The sequence below is a fragment of the Brassica napus genome, chromosome A9 (genome assembly GCF_020379485.1).
Source record: "Brassica napus cultivar Da-Ae chromosome A9, Da-Ae, whole genome shotgun sequence".
In the NCBI taxonomy this organism is placed as follows: Eukaryota; Viridiplantae; Streptophyta; class Magnoliopsida; order Brassicales; family Brassicaceae; genus Brassica; species Brassica napus.
In genome coordinates, this window is record NC_063442.1 from 32132763 (window position 1) to 32146893 (window position 14131).

The 14131-nt window shown below is 33.6% G+C and overlaps 2 protein-coding genes and 2 pseudogenes across 2 annotated transcripts; 1 reads left to right on the plus strand and 3 right to left on the minus strand.

The window, feature by feature from the left end:
• The first annotated feature begins 3467 nt into the window (after positions 1–3467).
• On the plus strand, positions 3468–5733 carry LOC106395034 (scarecrow-like protein 32). Its single transcript, XM_013835564.3, has one exon. The coding sequence runs from the start codon at positions 4257–4259 to the stop codon at positions 5511–5513; it is 1257 nt and encodes a 418-aa protein (XP_013691018.2). The 5' UTR covers positions 3468–4256; the 3' UTR covers positions 5514–5733.
• Positions 5734–5792: 59 nt separating this feature from the next.
• On the minus strand, positions 5793–6712 carry LOC106393805 (annotated as a pseudogene).
• A 2188-nt stretch (positions 6713–8900) lies between these two features.
• LOC111202964 (serpin-Z10-like) lies at positions 8901–12072 on the minus strand. The gene is made up of 3 exons (XM_048740511.1): positions 12060–12072; positions 10014–10453; positions 8901–9847 (listed from the first exon to the last, which is right to left on the minus strand). The coding sequence occupies exons 1-3, from the start codon at positions 12070–12072 to the stop codon at positions 9065–9067; spliced, it is 1236 nt and encodes a 411-aa protein (XP_048596468.1). The 3' UTR covers positions 8901–9064.
• LOC125578405 lies at positions 11552–13246 on the minus strand (annotated as a pseudogene).
• Between the last annotated feature and the right edge of the window lie 885 nt (positions 13247–14131).

Below are 14131 nucleotides of genomic sequence, written 5' to 3' on the forward strand. Positions count from 1 at the left end.
CGTCTGGGCGAACATATCTGGAAAAAAAAAACTGATTTCATAGTTTTAACCAGTGAAATAATTTGTTTAGCACACATAAGTATTTTTCAAGCACCCATAATCTCAAACAAAACTGACCTACCAAGAATCGTAAGCTTTAATGACTCTATGAAACATAAAAAAATTAGAATCAAAATATTGGGGTTTTGGATGAATATGGAGAGAAAGTGAAAGAGATGTTATTTTTAGTTCATAAGAATTGAGAAAGAAGGAATGTAAATCGATTTAAGTGCACTAAGAGTTTCAAATTGGTTGTTCTTGGTTGCTGGTGTATTGATGGCAATGACAATCTTATAAATACTTGAAGATAATAATGTTAAAAGAGTAAAAAGACCATTTTCGAAAGAAAAAAAATTAATGACATTTTTATGAATAGTATGAAGTTGTAGGGTGAATAGGACAAAGGAAAAATCCAAAAAAAACATGAGTTTGTTTTGGGTTTGACTTTGAGCGTTCGGTTATATTTGCAAATAGCCCAATTTAGAATATGTAAATGATCATGATATTGCAAAAATTTTGAATAACCTTTACAAGAAATAATAAAATTCATGTCTAGTGAAAAAGTATTAAACAATTTATCCATATAAACTCACTGAATTGGCGAATATTTTCTAAATTTTAATGTTTGAATTGCAAACATTTTCATCGGCTACTTTTAAATTATAGGTAAAAATGTAAATTTTATATCTTAAAAATTTTAAAATAAAAATTAAGATATTTTTACATCATTTAACTATTCCATCTCTTTGTGTGCAAAATATAATAGTTGTAAGTTAAAATATATATACTCTTTGTTTTTAATTAGATGACGTTATTGAGTTATACAAGTAGATTGTAAAATAATATTTTTTTTTCTATTTTCTATACAAAAATATCATTAAGTATTCACATAACCCAAATCAATCAATAAAAAAAATAAATTTCTTAATATAAATATCAAACAACATAAAAAGTAAATAAATTTTACATTGAAAATGAAAAACGTTATACAATTTGGAACAATTTATTTTAAAACTTCAAGTATTAAAAATGGAGAGAGTACTCAATTAAATCCATACTAGATATCGACCCGTGCAACCGTGTAGGTTTTTGTTTTCATTTATTTTTATAAAAATATTTTATTTTCAGTTCTAAATTTGTATATATTATAATATATGTGTCTATCAATTTTTAAAATATAATAAGTTTATAATATATTTTTTATTGAATATATTGTTTTAAACTTTCACATGTATTTGTATCTTCTTCTATATATATATTTTCGGATTATTATTTCATTATTAAAATCGTAACTATATATAAAAATATTAGTAAAATATTGTTTTATTGTCATATTCAAAGATATTGTAACATTTCACAAATTTAGTACTTTTAAAAAAAATTAAACTTTTCGCTTCATAGATTTATATTATCGAGTAAATAATTAAACATTTAGTTTTTGTTTTATTTTAAAATAAACTATATAGTTTAAAGTTTGTTTTCATTGGTTTAAGGTAGTAAAGATTAATCATTGTTAGATAATATGATTTTTGCTATTTTTAAAAAAATCTTTATAATTTTAAAAGTTAACATCGACAAATATTTAAATATTTAACATATGGAGGTATAACATTAGAACATTAAATTATATCTATTTAATTTATATTATCTATAAATCCATTGCATCATATATTATTTAAATTCAATTATTGATAGCCCAATAAAAACTTTTGGTAAGCCTAAAATTTAAATGATAAGATTAGAGATTCAATGTAACATGACTTTCTAGGAATATGTCCATTAGGTCTATTTTTTAAAAAAATCGCACATGAATCGAAATTGTGACTTCTGTTTTAATATATAAGATATTAATTTTTAGAGAATATGATCCAAATATTGATTGCAGTATTACTGATCTGGATCCACACACGCTTAAATTTTTTTGGATATCTTCTTCACTATATATATATATTTATCTTTATAATTATAATTATAATTATTCTTTTCTACGATTCTACATTGTTTTCCTTTACACTTTTCTCTTTAGGGGGCGACTGGTTTTCCCGCTACCACCCGCAAACGCAGCTTTTGCAGTTAGTAGCGGTTGTCGGCGGTTTGCAACAATCACTCAAATCGTTTCAAACCGCTTCAAACCGCTCTGAATCTCATAAATTCAAAAGCTGGCTCCAGGTAGCGTTTGCGGTTGCGGGAGGGTAAAATTTTTTTCTTTTTTTTAAAACAATATATATACAAAAGTAAAAATATTTAATAAAAAATTTAAAATTGAAATTATGAAAATATTAAAATATATCTATTATATTTTAATTAATATTATAAAATTTTATAATAAAAACAATTTCAATAAATTTTCAAAAATTAAAATTATAACTTTCTAAATATAAATTTTATATTTATTATAATTTTATGATTTTTGATATTTTTATAATTATATTAAATATAAATATTGTTAATTTATTATTTGACTGTTACCGCATTTGGTAGTTAACCAGTAATAAGTCACCCGCAAACGCACCAATATTTAACCGCAGTACCAGTCGTACAAATCTCTTAAAACCGCTAGAAACCGCAACCGCCCGCATCCACAAACTCTCGTAACCGCAACCGCTGCGTTTGAACCAGTCAGGTCCTTAGTTTCCCATTTGAATACAAATTTAGTTATCTTGTTATTTGTTTTGGACCAAAGCAAATATAATATCCAATTACGTGTGAAACTATCTTATATTTTTGTACGTGCCTACTTAATCTGTATGTTATCTTTCTCAATATAATGCTGCTTGTATAAATCTAGACTTTTTCTTGTTTCGCCACTAAAATGATATATAAACAATAAAAATTTGCCACATTTTATTCTGTTTGTAAAAAGAAAAATAAAAAAAAATAAAAAAATAGTATTAATTGTCGAAAAAAGAAAATTCAATGTTAACACTGTCAACAAAACATTAAACCTTAGACGTTATCAAAACCCTAAACTCTAAATCTTTGAAATCCTAAAATCCTATCCTAGAGTTTAGGGTTAGGGTTCCTAGGGTTTAAGGTTTAAGGTTTTGGTTTTGGACTTAGGGCTTAGGGCTTAGGGTTTGGATTTATAGTTTTGTTGACGATGTTAACAACGCCAATGTTTTTTTTGTAATTAATATTATTTTCTAATTATTTTTTTCTTTTTTCGCAAATATAATATGACATGACAAATTTTTATTAACTATTATTTTAGTGGTTCATTTTTTGGGTGAACTCAGCAAAAAACTTATAAATCTATGCTTGTAGACAGGTTGCAACTTTTATATATATTAGATATCATCAAATTAAACACAGCATTTCCAATAACAAATACAATTATTAATTTGCCAAGTTACTAGCCTCTTTCACATCTAAATTTCGAATTCAATCAACTGATCAATAACATCCGGATGCTAAATACAAGCGTACCAAAATCATGTAACCAATCGTATGGTTTTAATATTCTTTAATTCGTTGTAAAGTGCATGCAGTGATTTTATTGATGAATGCGATTGTTCAGGGAAAAGAGAATAATAGTAACCTAGATGACAAAAAAACTCAGCCGTACATACACACATGAATACAATACAAACCAGACACTACATATTCACATGTCACCCGCCTTCAAGCAGTACTCTTTTTTTCCCTACTATATACTGCTATTATAACAAAAAAACATATATGGAACTTACCACAGCTCGGGTCAACGATATAAAATGCAATACTTTCCCTAAATAACATACCAAATGATCGATCATAGAATGCACACCCTACAATCTAACTAGAGATTCCTATTTTTTGCTATTTCAGACATATTGCACAAACATATGTGGATAGATATAATCATACCGAACAATTCAGCTAGATAGATGTCTATATAGTAAAAGCTGCTCTTGTATTGATTTGTCCTGCATAAACGACCGACCGAAACGGTGCGTTTCCCGATGATAAGGTTACCACATACTTACACGGCTCTCTGTATTGACTCGTCTCTTTCTTTCCACATCCCTCTCTTTGTCTCGTTTCTCTCTGTTCTTCACTTTTCAGAATATTAAATACATAAAATTAATTAATCAACGTGAAAATACATAATATTATGGACATGTCGTTTTCGTCACCTTCTCTACGCTTTTTATTCTTTTTGTTTCCTTATGTGTCATGCAAAACCACAAGAAGAAGAGACTAGCTAGTAACACAACTTCTCTCTAAACCGGACCCAAATGACCAGAACGGGGATCATAAGCCCGACCCGGTTCCCTTCTCTCAAATCCCAACGCTGCGGCAGCGGCGGCGACGCTAGCTTCATGGAACAGCTCCTCCTCCACTGCGCCACCGCCATCGACTCCAACGACGCGGCACTGGCTCACCAACTCCTTTGGGTCCTCAACAACATTGCCTCACCCGACGGCGACTCCTCCACCCAACGACTCACATCTGCCTTCGTGCGCGCGTTGCTCTCACGTGCCGTCTCCAAAATCCCCACACTCTTCTCCACCTTCGGAAACACCGTCTTCCAACCGCCGGCAGATGAAATACACCGGTTCTCAGTCGTGGAGCTCGCCGGGTTCATCGACCTAACTCCGTGGCACAGGTTCGGATTCATCGCGGCCAACGAGGCGATCTTAACCGCCGTGGAAGGCTACTCAACGGTTCACATCGTTGACCTAAGTTTGACTCACTGTATGCAAATCCCTACTCTCATAGACGCCATGGCAACCAAACTCAACAAGCCACCGCTTCTCAAACTCACCGTCGTCTCCTCCGCCTCCAACTTCCCGCCATTCATCAACATCTCCTACGAAGATCTCGGTTCAAAGCTCGTCAACTTCGCCACCTCGAGAAACATAGAAATGCAGTTCACCATCATCCCTTCAACGTACTCCGATGGCTTCTCCTCCCTCCTCCAACACTTACGGATGTACCCTACTTCCTACAACGAAGCTCTCGTCGTTAACTGCCACATGATGCTCCGTTACATCCCCGACGAAACCCTAACTCCATCATCACCATCTTCTTTATCTCTCCGAAACGTGTTCTTGAACCAACTCCGATCCCTGAACCCCACAATGGTAACCCTAATCGAAGAAGACGCAGATCTCACGTCGGAGAATCTCGTCACGCGGCTGAGATCGGCGTTTAACTACTTCTGGATCCCTTTTGACACGACGGACACCTTTATGAGCGAGCAGAGGAGGTTGTACGAGGCGGAGATAAGCTGGAAGATAGAAAACGTGGTGGCCAAGGAAGGTGTGGAGAGAGTTGAGAGGACGGAGACGAAGGGACGGTGGCTTGAGAGGATGAGAGATAATGATTTCGGTGGAGTTAGGGTTAGAGAAGAGGCGGCTTCGGATTTGAAGGCGATGCTAGGGGAGCACGCCGTTGGATGGGGAATGAAAAAGGATGATGACGACGAGAGTCTTGTGCTGACGTGGAAAGGTCATAGTGTTGTGTTTGCTACCGTTTGGGTTCCAATGTAGTTGGGGTTGATTTGGTTTTAGATTTAACTACCGGTTATGATTGGATTTTAGTATTTAGGATTGCTGTATTTTGCGTTATATATAATTTTAATTATGAAGAATTAGGATTTTGGACTAACAACTAAACCATATATATGAGTCAAGAAGCAACTTTATTGTAGGAAACAAAGCAGTCAAGAACATAACAAAGTCAGTGACTGGTGTTACAAACTCAATTCAATCGAACCAACCAATAATAGACACAACAAAGATATGTATTGGCTAATGTTTCCCTCCCACGCCATCAGCAACTGAATCAATGTTTTGAAGGATCAAGAACTTGACCCATGAACAAAATCACTCCACTCTTGTCTTCTCTCACCGTAAATAGAAATGGATGGTCAGCTACAAAAACTGGATATTTTATCAAATATAAAACATACGGGCCTTACGACGCCGATAGAAACGGCTGCTGCTTCAGTTCCCTCTTCATCCACCTCAATGCAAGCTTTATGAATAATGTTGGAGACATACAACTTCTCACCGATGGTAGGTGAATCAACCATCTCAGTTAGACCACCTCCAAATGGTGAAGTCAAGCCCAAATCCTTCAACACACCTGAAGCTTCAAAGTCAAAGAGAACTTAAACTTGGGAATTCTAAAATCAGCTAACTCTATTTGGTAGTCTAGAATATGGTTCTCAAGAAAACCTGGCTCGGAGCCTAGTTTTCCAAGCAGAGTAGGCAATCCGTCTCTAACATCGGGAAGATAAAATATGCATGGAGAATTGCCGTTGATCCTCTACATAAGGGAGGCGCACAACTTGGAAACCATCAGATTGTCTTAGGTATTGGTTCTCGTAACTGGCCATGAAGGGGACTTTCACAGAGGTGCCATCAAAAGGTGAAAATCAGTATCTTTTGCGAACCTTACATTGAATTTTTCGCTCCAAGCTCCTTTGATGTACATTGCATTTGCAAGTGTCACTGTGCTTTGACGGATAACCTCAATGGAATCCTTTGAAAGAATTTGGTTGATGAGTCCGTTGGTGTGAACTCTTTTTGTAATTCAGCCCATGTATTCACTTCATCAATTACTTCAGCAAGCTTCAAAAAAAGCGATCATCAACCAATCATTCCGAAAATTCAACGTAATAAACATAATCCACACAAGGAGAAAACTGCAACGTTACTATTAGGAATCTAACATCTAAGGCCATGTCCGTTTTTGTATTTGATGCAATATATGGATGTAGCATTTGAATACAACATTTAGATATTAAGTTGTTCATTTTTTTAAAAATTTATAATAGCATTTCAATACTAATAGTTAAAAAAGACTAAAACTGCATAATTTATTTTCTTTACAATGACCTATGTATAATGTTCAAAAATATATTTTTGAATTCAATTTTGCATTTTTGTAGGAAAACACGATTTTGTAATTTTGACGAAAAAAATAGTTTGATTCTAGCTGAAAACCTAATTTTGCGATTTTGACGAAAAAATTGATGTTCCGATTATGATGAGAAATGCAATTTTATGGTTTCACTGGGAAACTAGTTTTACGGTTTTGGCAGAAAATTTCAATATTTTTTGGTTTTGACGGAATTTTTTTTTTTTTTTTTTTGCAGTTTTGTAGAGAAACTCATTTTTTTTTATTTTAACCAAAAAAACACGATTTTTTAATTTTGGTGAAAAAAATTGATTTTACATTTTCAATATACTTAATTTTGTTGGTTAAATTTTAAAAGTGTAAAAATTGAATCATCGAGAAATACACCTAAACAAAGAGTCTCTTTAAGTTTTGTTCACTTATTTTTCCAACGAATCTTATCTCTCCGCCTTTCCTTCCTTCTCTCTTTTTTTTTTTTTATCATTTCTCTTCCTTATTTTTATTCTCAGAGATTTGGTCAGATATTATCACTAATCATGCTCTGAGACTGAGGAATGAGTTCTTAAAAATTGATTAGTTGCTAATTAAATAAAAAATGATTGATGGGGGTTCTAATACTCATCTAGTAAAGTCTCAAAAGCTCTCTTCTGAAATTTATTGGATGAGTATTAAAACTCCATCAATAGTTTTTATTTTAATTAGCAATTAATCACTTTTTGAGAATTTTTTTCTCGTATTATTGATGGAGTTACTCTGAAATCCTATTTAAAAATATTTTCTAAATAAGATCGCTTTCACAATTTTCTAAGAAAAGAAAGTAATTGATGAAGTGCATACAGAGGCCGATGCCTTTAAAATAATAAATTAAATACAGACAGGATTCTTTTGGTATTTGACTTATTGAAAACAAAGATTTGTGGTTCAAAGTCAATCATCTGAAAGTCTGAAACAAAGAATATTATATTCAAACAATTTATAACTTGTTATTATTCTTCTTATAAATCAACTAGTTGTACGCGATATATTGTCTCACGAAACGGATAAATTATGTTAATACTCGAACCGACTGACCAATTAATCTTGATTTGAACACTTCAGTGCAAGTGTGCAACCTTTTGAAAAATCTCGTATAATAAGAAATATTGACCAAGTGATGAGAAGAAAAACAGGTGAGTTACCACACCGCAGGCAAAGTTTTTAAAAGGTAAAACCCTTAAAAACCCATCACAAACATCACTCTTCGGCTTCCACAAAGAATCACACAAATTCATGGATATTGGATACATGTTTTTCATTCCACAGTTTTCCTAATGAAGAATGGTTTGAAACATATAAAGTTGGAAACAAGGGTTATGTTCGGTCAGAGGACCGAGGACGACAAAGTGTGGAATGTCGTAGGTGTAGGACTGATCAAGTATGGATGCATAATGGCACCATCACAACATTGAATGATGTTAACATTTAAGTAATGAAAAAGAATCTGATATTTTTGGACATGCTTCATACGTATTCTAGCAGACTTAAACGTGTATATTAGCCTTCTATCAGGTTTGTTTTGAAGGTATAGTCAATTACAACTTTTGCAGTTGGCATATGTGATCCATCCAGTTTTTTGAAAGCTATAAGAAACAATGAGAACGAAGAATGGATAAGTGTCATGACAGAAGAGTTAGTTAGTCTAAATAAAAATCGAACTTGGAAACAAATATTTGATAACAATTTAAATTTTACCAAAAAAAAAAAATTGAACTTGGGATGTATCGATTTACCAAAAGAGAAAAAGGCGATAGTTTGCAAAGAGGATTTTCAAAAGGAAACCAAAAGTGTATGAGAATGAAGTAGTTTGTTAAATGGTTTTTCCAATAAACATCACCTTCACAAATTTTGAAGAAAAGAGTTAATACCTCATGTTAACAATGCTAACAAGATTAGTGGTACGCGACGGAACATTAAACTCTTTCTGTTTATACACACTCTAGAGTTGATCATCTGGATGAAGTTATTTATTTTTTCTACTACCAAACAACTTTATTATTAAAGAAAAAGTGACAGAACCAGCAAATTCAGTTGCTAGCTTTACAAACCCAATTTCATCACAAATAATACATACAACAAAATATATAGAATAACACATATTATTGGCTTAATGTTTTCTTCCACGCCACCAGCAATTGAATCAATGTTTTGAGGGATCAAGAACTTGACCCATGAACAAAATCACTCCACTCTTGTCTTCTCTTACCGTAAAAAGAAATGGATGGTCAGCTACAAAATCTGGATTTTTCCTCAAACACTGGGGACGTATGACACCAACAGAAACGGCTGCAGCTTCAGTTCCCTCTTCATCCACCTCAATGCACGCTTTATGAAGAATGTTAGAGACATACAACTTCGCACCGACAATAGGTGAATCAACCATCTCAGTTAGACCGCCTCCAGTAGACTTAAACGGGCAAGTTAACCCCATATCCTTCAAAACATCTGACGCTTTGAAATCGAAAGTAAACTTAAACTTTGGAATTCTAAAAGCATCCAATTCTATTTGGTAGTGTGGAATATGGTTATCAAGAAATCCTGGTTCGGAGCCTATTTTCTCAAGGAGAGTAGGCAATCCGTCACTAGCATCAGGAAGATAAATGTACATGGAGAATTGTCGTTGATCCTCTACATAAGGGAGGCGCACAACTTGGAAACCATCATAGCGTCTTAGGTATTGGTCCTTATGGCTGGTCATAAAGGGGACTTTCACAGAGGTGCCATCAAGAAGGTGAAAATCATTATCTTTTGTAAACCTTGCATCGAACTTTTCGCTCCAAGCTCCTTTGAAGTACACTGCATTTGCAAGTATTAGTGTGCTTTGACGGATATCCTCAATGGAATCCTTTGAAATAATCTGCTTGATTAGTCCATTGGTGTGATCTTCAGACCATGTATTCACTTCATCAATTACATCCGCAGGCTTCAAAATAAGCGATCATCAAATTAACCAGAAAATTCAACGTGATAAACACCCACACAAAGAGAAAATTGCAAGGTTGCCATAGTATATTATAGACCTGAGTCAATCCACTAATTGCTAATTTATTTTGAATAAAAAACCATTACAAAGAAGATAGAAGAGTTACCTTGTTAAAGAAGTCAACCTGGCTGCAAGTAGCCTTGTAGGAGTTCTCCAAAAGCTCTTTAAAGGAAAGCTTCAAGGGTAGAGATTTGTCAATCCAGGCACCATTGGCCGTAGACAAGCTCAAGTCATTTCTCTCGCTGCCATCGGCTAAGGCAACCGATACTATCTCTGTCAAGACAGTGTTGAGGTGCTCTGTTGATGGTGACATGAGGAAGGAGAGGATTTGTTCTTTGGTGGTGGCACACGAACCAGCGGCAATGATGCTGAGCAAAACATTGATTGACGTTGGTGAGAAGACGAGGTTGGAGCCTTCAGCGACGGTATCGATGACGTGTTTTGCTAATCTTACCACAACGTCGTTTTGCTTCTCCATGTTCTTTTTTATAGCTTTCTTTTTCAGGCTAGAAAGTGCCGGATGATTTGATAATGTATAGAATGGATCTAAATATATATACAGGGTAACAGGGGTAATTTAAAATATAATATTTCATTTTTCACTTAATTGTTTTTTGTAATATTTAGTTAATTTCGTGTTTATTTAAAAATTAAACGTATATTTCATTTTAACTAAAATAAATTTTTAAAATATCTAATTAATTTTGTAATTATAAATAAACTAATGTGAAATTCTTTATTAAATTTGCGATATTATTTCAATATAACACTTTTCAATTAAATTTTGATTCTTAATTAATAATATTTTCAATTTTAAGTTTTGTACATGATTTAAAATATGTTATCACTCAAAATTTAAAACAAATAAATTAAATTATTACATGTGAACTATAAAATTGTTGTGTTTAAAATATTATATTAAATAGTTAATAATATGGCAAATATTAAAATAATCATGTAAACAAATAATTATGTGTGTAAAAATAAAAATAATCACTTGCACGGTTGTACGCAGTGTTTTGAAACCCGACCCGGACCCGCGGTTGAACCGCTAAACCCGGTGACCCAGAAAAAATCCGGTTTGGGTTTTGTGAAAAACCTAATATTTAGAAACCCGCAAAAATCCGCAAAAATCCACTAAAACCCAGAACCCGATACCGGTTGAACCACCGGTTGAACCAATAAATAATTTTTTTTTAGTTTTTAGATTATGTTTTATATTCAAAGTTTCTAATTAAGAAGTTAGGTGATGTAAAAAAAAAGTTAGGTTTTTTTTTTCAGTTTTATATTGTGATTTTTAGATTTTGATGAAGATTTCACTATGCCACTTAAAGAAAATGAAGTGAACGATAGTAGAGAGAACCAAAATTAGTTTATTTGATTTGGTGTTAGTTTATTTCCGTTATTGACAATTTATTACAATGATGTTTAACTTTTAGTTTATTTTGAATTTGAAGTTTAGTTTATTATTCACATTAGACATTTAAATATTTATAATTTATATATCTTGATTTTTTCAGATGTCATAATTCTTACTTTGTTACATTAAATTTTAAATAGTCTAAACAATTTTTTGATATTTTGTATGTCAAATGAAAATAAAAATATAAAAACTAAAGTTAAGTGTTTTCTAAATATTTTTTAAACATATATAAAATATATACATATCCAAACTATTATTTTATGTTTTAAAAATCATTTAGAAAATATTAAACTTTAGTTTTTATGTATTTATTTTTATAGATAATATATTATTATATAAAAAAATTAATTTATTTTTTAACCCGTGGTTCACCCGCGGTCGATCCAGTGACCCAGCAACTCGGTAAGTCGTCCGGTTCAGTGTCCGGATCGGGTTTAAAAACATTGGTTGTACGGGTTAAGATCTAGTTATATATTGTTTTCAAAGTCTCAGAAAAGTTGAACAGTCTTCGATTCATCACCTCCAGCACATTTACAAATTAAGAACCTGTCTTAATATTTTCTGAAAATGACTTTGTTAGTATATTGAAAACAAACTTTAAATTATCAAATAAAATACAGATAGTTGTTTTTTTTGTATATGACTGAATAGAAAACAAAGAGTTGTGCGGCAGAAAGTCAATCAACTGATGCTGGATGGAGAGTTAAACCTTGTTTTAAAATGTTTTACTCAGATGATTCATAATTTGTTAGTATTATTGTTATACATCAACTGATAGATGTAATTATGTAAGCGATATATGGCCTCACGAAACGGATATTATATGTTAATGATCCAACCAACTGAAAAATTAATCTTCATTTGAATACTTCAATACAACGGTTTGAAAAGTCTCGTATTATAAAAAATGTTGACCAAGTGATGAGAAGATAAACAGATGAGTTACAACACGATAGGCAAAATTTTTGAAAGCATCCACTGATACATGATATCTTGGAAGATGGTTATCAAAAAACCTTGGTTCGGAGCCTATTTTCTCAAGCAGAGCTGGCAGTCCATTTTTATCATTAGTGAGATAAATATACATGGAGAATTCACGTTGGTCATCCTCTACATAAGGGATGCATAAAACTTGAAAACCATCGTAGCCTTTTAGGTACTGGCTCTTGTCATTTGTCATGAATGGGACTTTCACAGAGGTGCCATCAAGAAGGTGAAAATCGTTATCTTCTGTCAACTTTGGATCAAATTTTACGCCCCAAGCTCCTTTGAAGTATACTGCATTTGCAAGTAAGAGTTTGCTATCACGGATAGCTTCGATGGAATCGCGTGAAAGAATCTGCTTGATGAGTCCATTGGTGTGGAATTCAGCCCATGTGTTCACTTCATCAATCACTTCAGCAGGCTGCAAAAAAGGCCATAAAAAATTGACACTCCCCACAAATTCAATGTTAAAACAAAGAAAAATTGCAATGTTATGGTTAGGAATCTCACATATAAATTAAAGTGGTTATAAAATGATATATAAAGTTGCCGAAAACATAGAGAAGTTACCTTGTTAAAGAAGTCAACATGACTGCAATTACCCTTGAAGGAGTTCTCCAAAACCTCTTTAACGGAAGGCTTAATGGAGAGAGATTGGTCTATCCAAACACCAGTAGCCATAGATAAGCGCAAATCACTTCTCTCAGTGCCATTGGCGTGGACAACAGATACCGTCTTAGCCAAGACTGCGTTAATGTGAGGATCTGTTGTTTACTGACGCAACTAGAACCGGCGGCAATGAGGCAGAGCAAAAGATTGACTCACATTGGTGAGAAGACAAAGTTTGAGACATTTGCAACGGTAGCGATTACATGCTTGGCTAGTAACACCATGACGTCGTTTTGCATCTCAGTTGATTGTCCCAACTCCATGTCTTTTTTTTTTTCCTTTTGCTCCAAACTAAAGAATAGAGGTAGGGGACGAACTTCTAAGTAGGCAGAGGCGAAGAATATAAAGTACTAGAACCACAGCAGTAATGCATGCACCATTGAGGCTGCAACTTCCACGAAACAGTCTCCCAGCAGTAATGCATGCACCATTGAAACTGCAACTTCCACGAGACAGTCTCCCCGAAATCACTTTGCAGAACTTGTCAGCTTCCTTGCAGAGATTAACATTGGCACCTCCGTCGGCAATGGCCTTTTGGTTCTAATAAAAACAAACGGAGGGTGATGTTAGTTAGACTAGAGGCATTACCTTTAGCCTGAAACTCTTAATAGTTTGGCTGAGAGTGAGAGTGTCGCTAGGTAATGATAATGATAGATTGAGGGAATAACCATTCCATTCGTGTACAAGCTTTTTAAGAAGAGCAACACTAGCTTTTATATTCTCCTTGTAGAGATGGTCCCAGTGCTTCCAGCAATCAAAGTTTTTGGTGAGCGACCAGATAGAGATTTCTACAGCTTCTCTGGTTAAAACAGGACTTTCTGCATAAACGGTAACAGATTACAAACTCTACCTTGGAGAAGAGAGAGGGCAAAGGAAAACTCAAAGGATCGAATCAAGTTGTTATTACCTTTGCCAGCTAATCTCAAAGAAAAAGTGAATATCTGTTGGAAGATTGGTTTCATTGCCTCGCTTTCTGGTGCACCACCAAGAGTATCACTCGGAAATGATGCTAGTTCAAGGGAAAGATCCTTGCATTTTTTTTACCAGATTTTTAAGAAGAGTACCACTAGCTTCGAGAATCATCCTATAGAGACTGCACCAGCGCTTGGAGCAATCCATGTTCAAAGTTTGTATTATTAGGACGGTGC

Bases quoted from the DNA above. Each gene is read 5' to 3' on its own strand.
- LOC106395034 (XM_013835564.3), top strand. From the start codon at position 4,257: ATGACCAGAACGGGGATCATAAGCCCGACCCGGTTCCCTTCTCTCAAA.
- LOC111202964 (XM_048740511.1), bottom strand. The intron at 9,848-10,013 runs GTAACTCTTCTA...CTTATTTTGAAG, and splicing joins AGGTTGACTTCTTTAACAAG to CCTGCGGATGTAATTGATGA.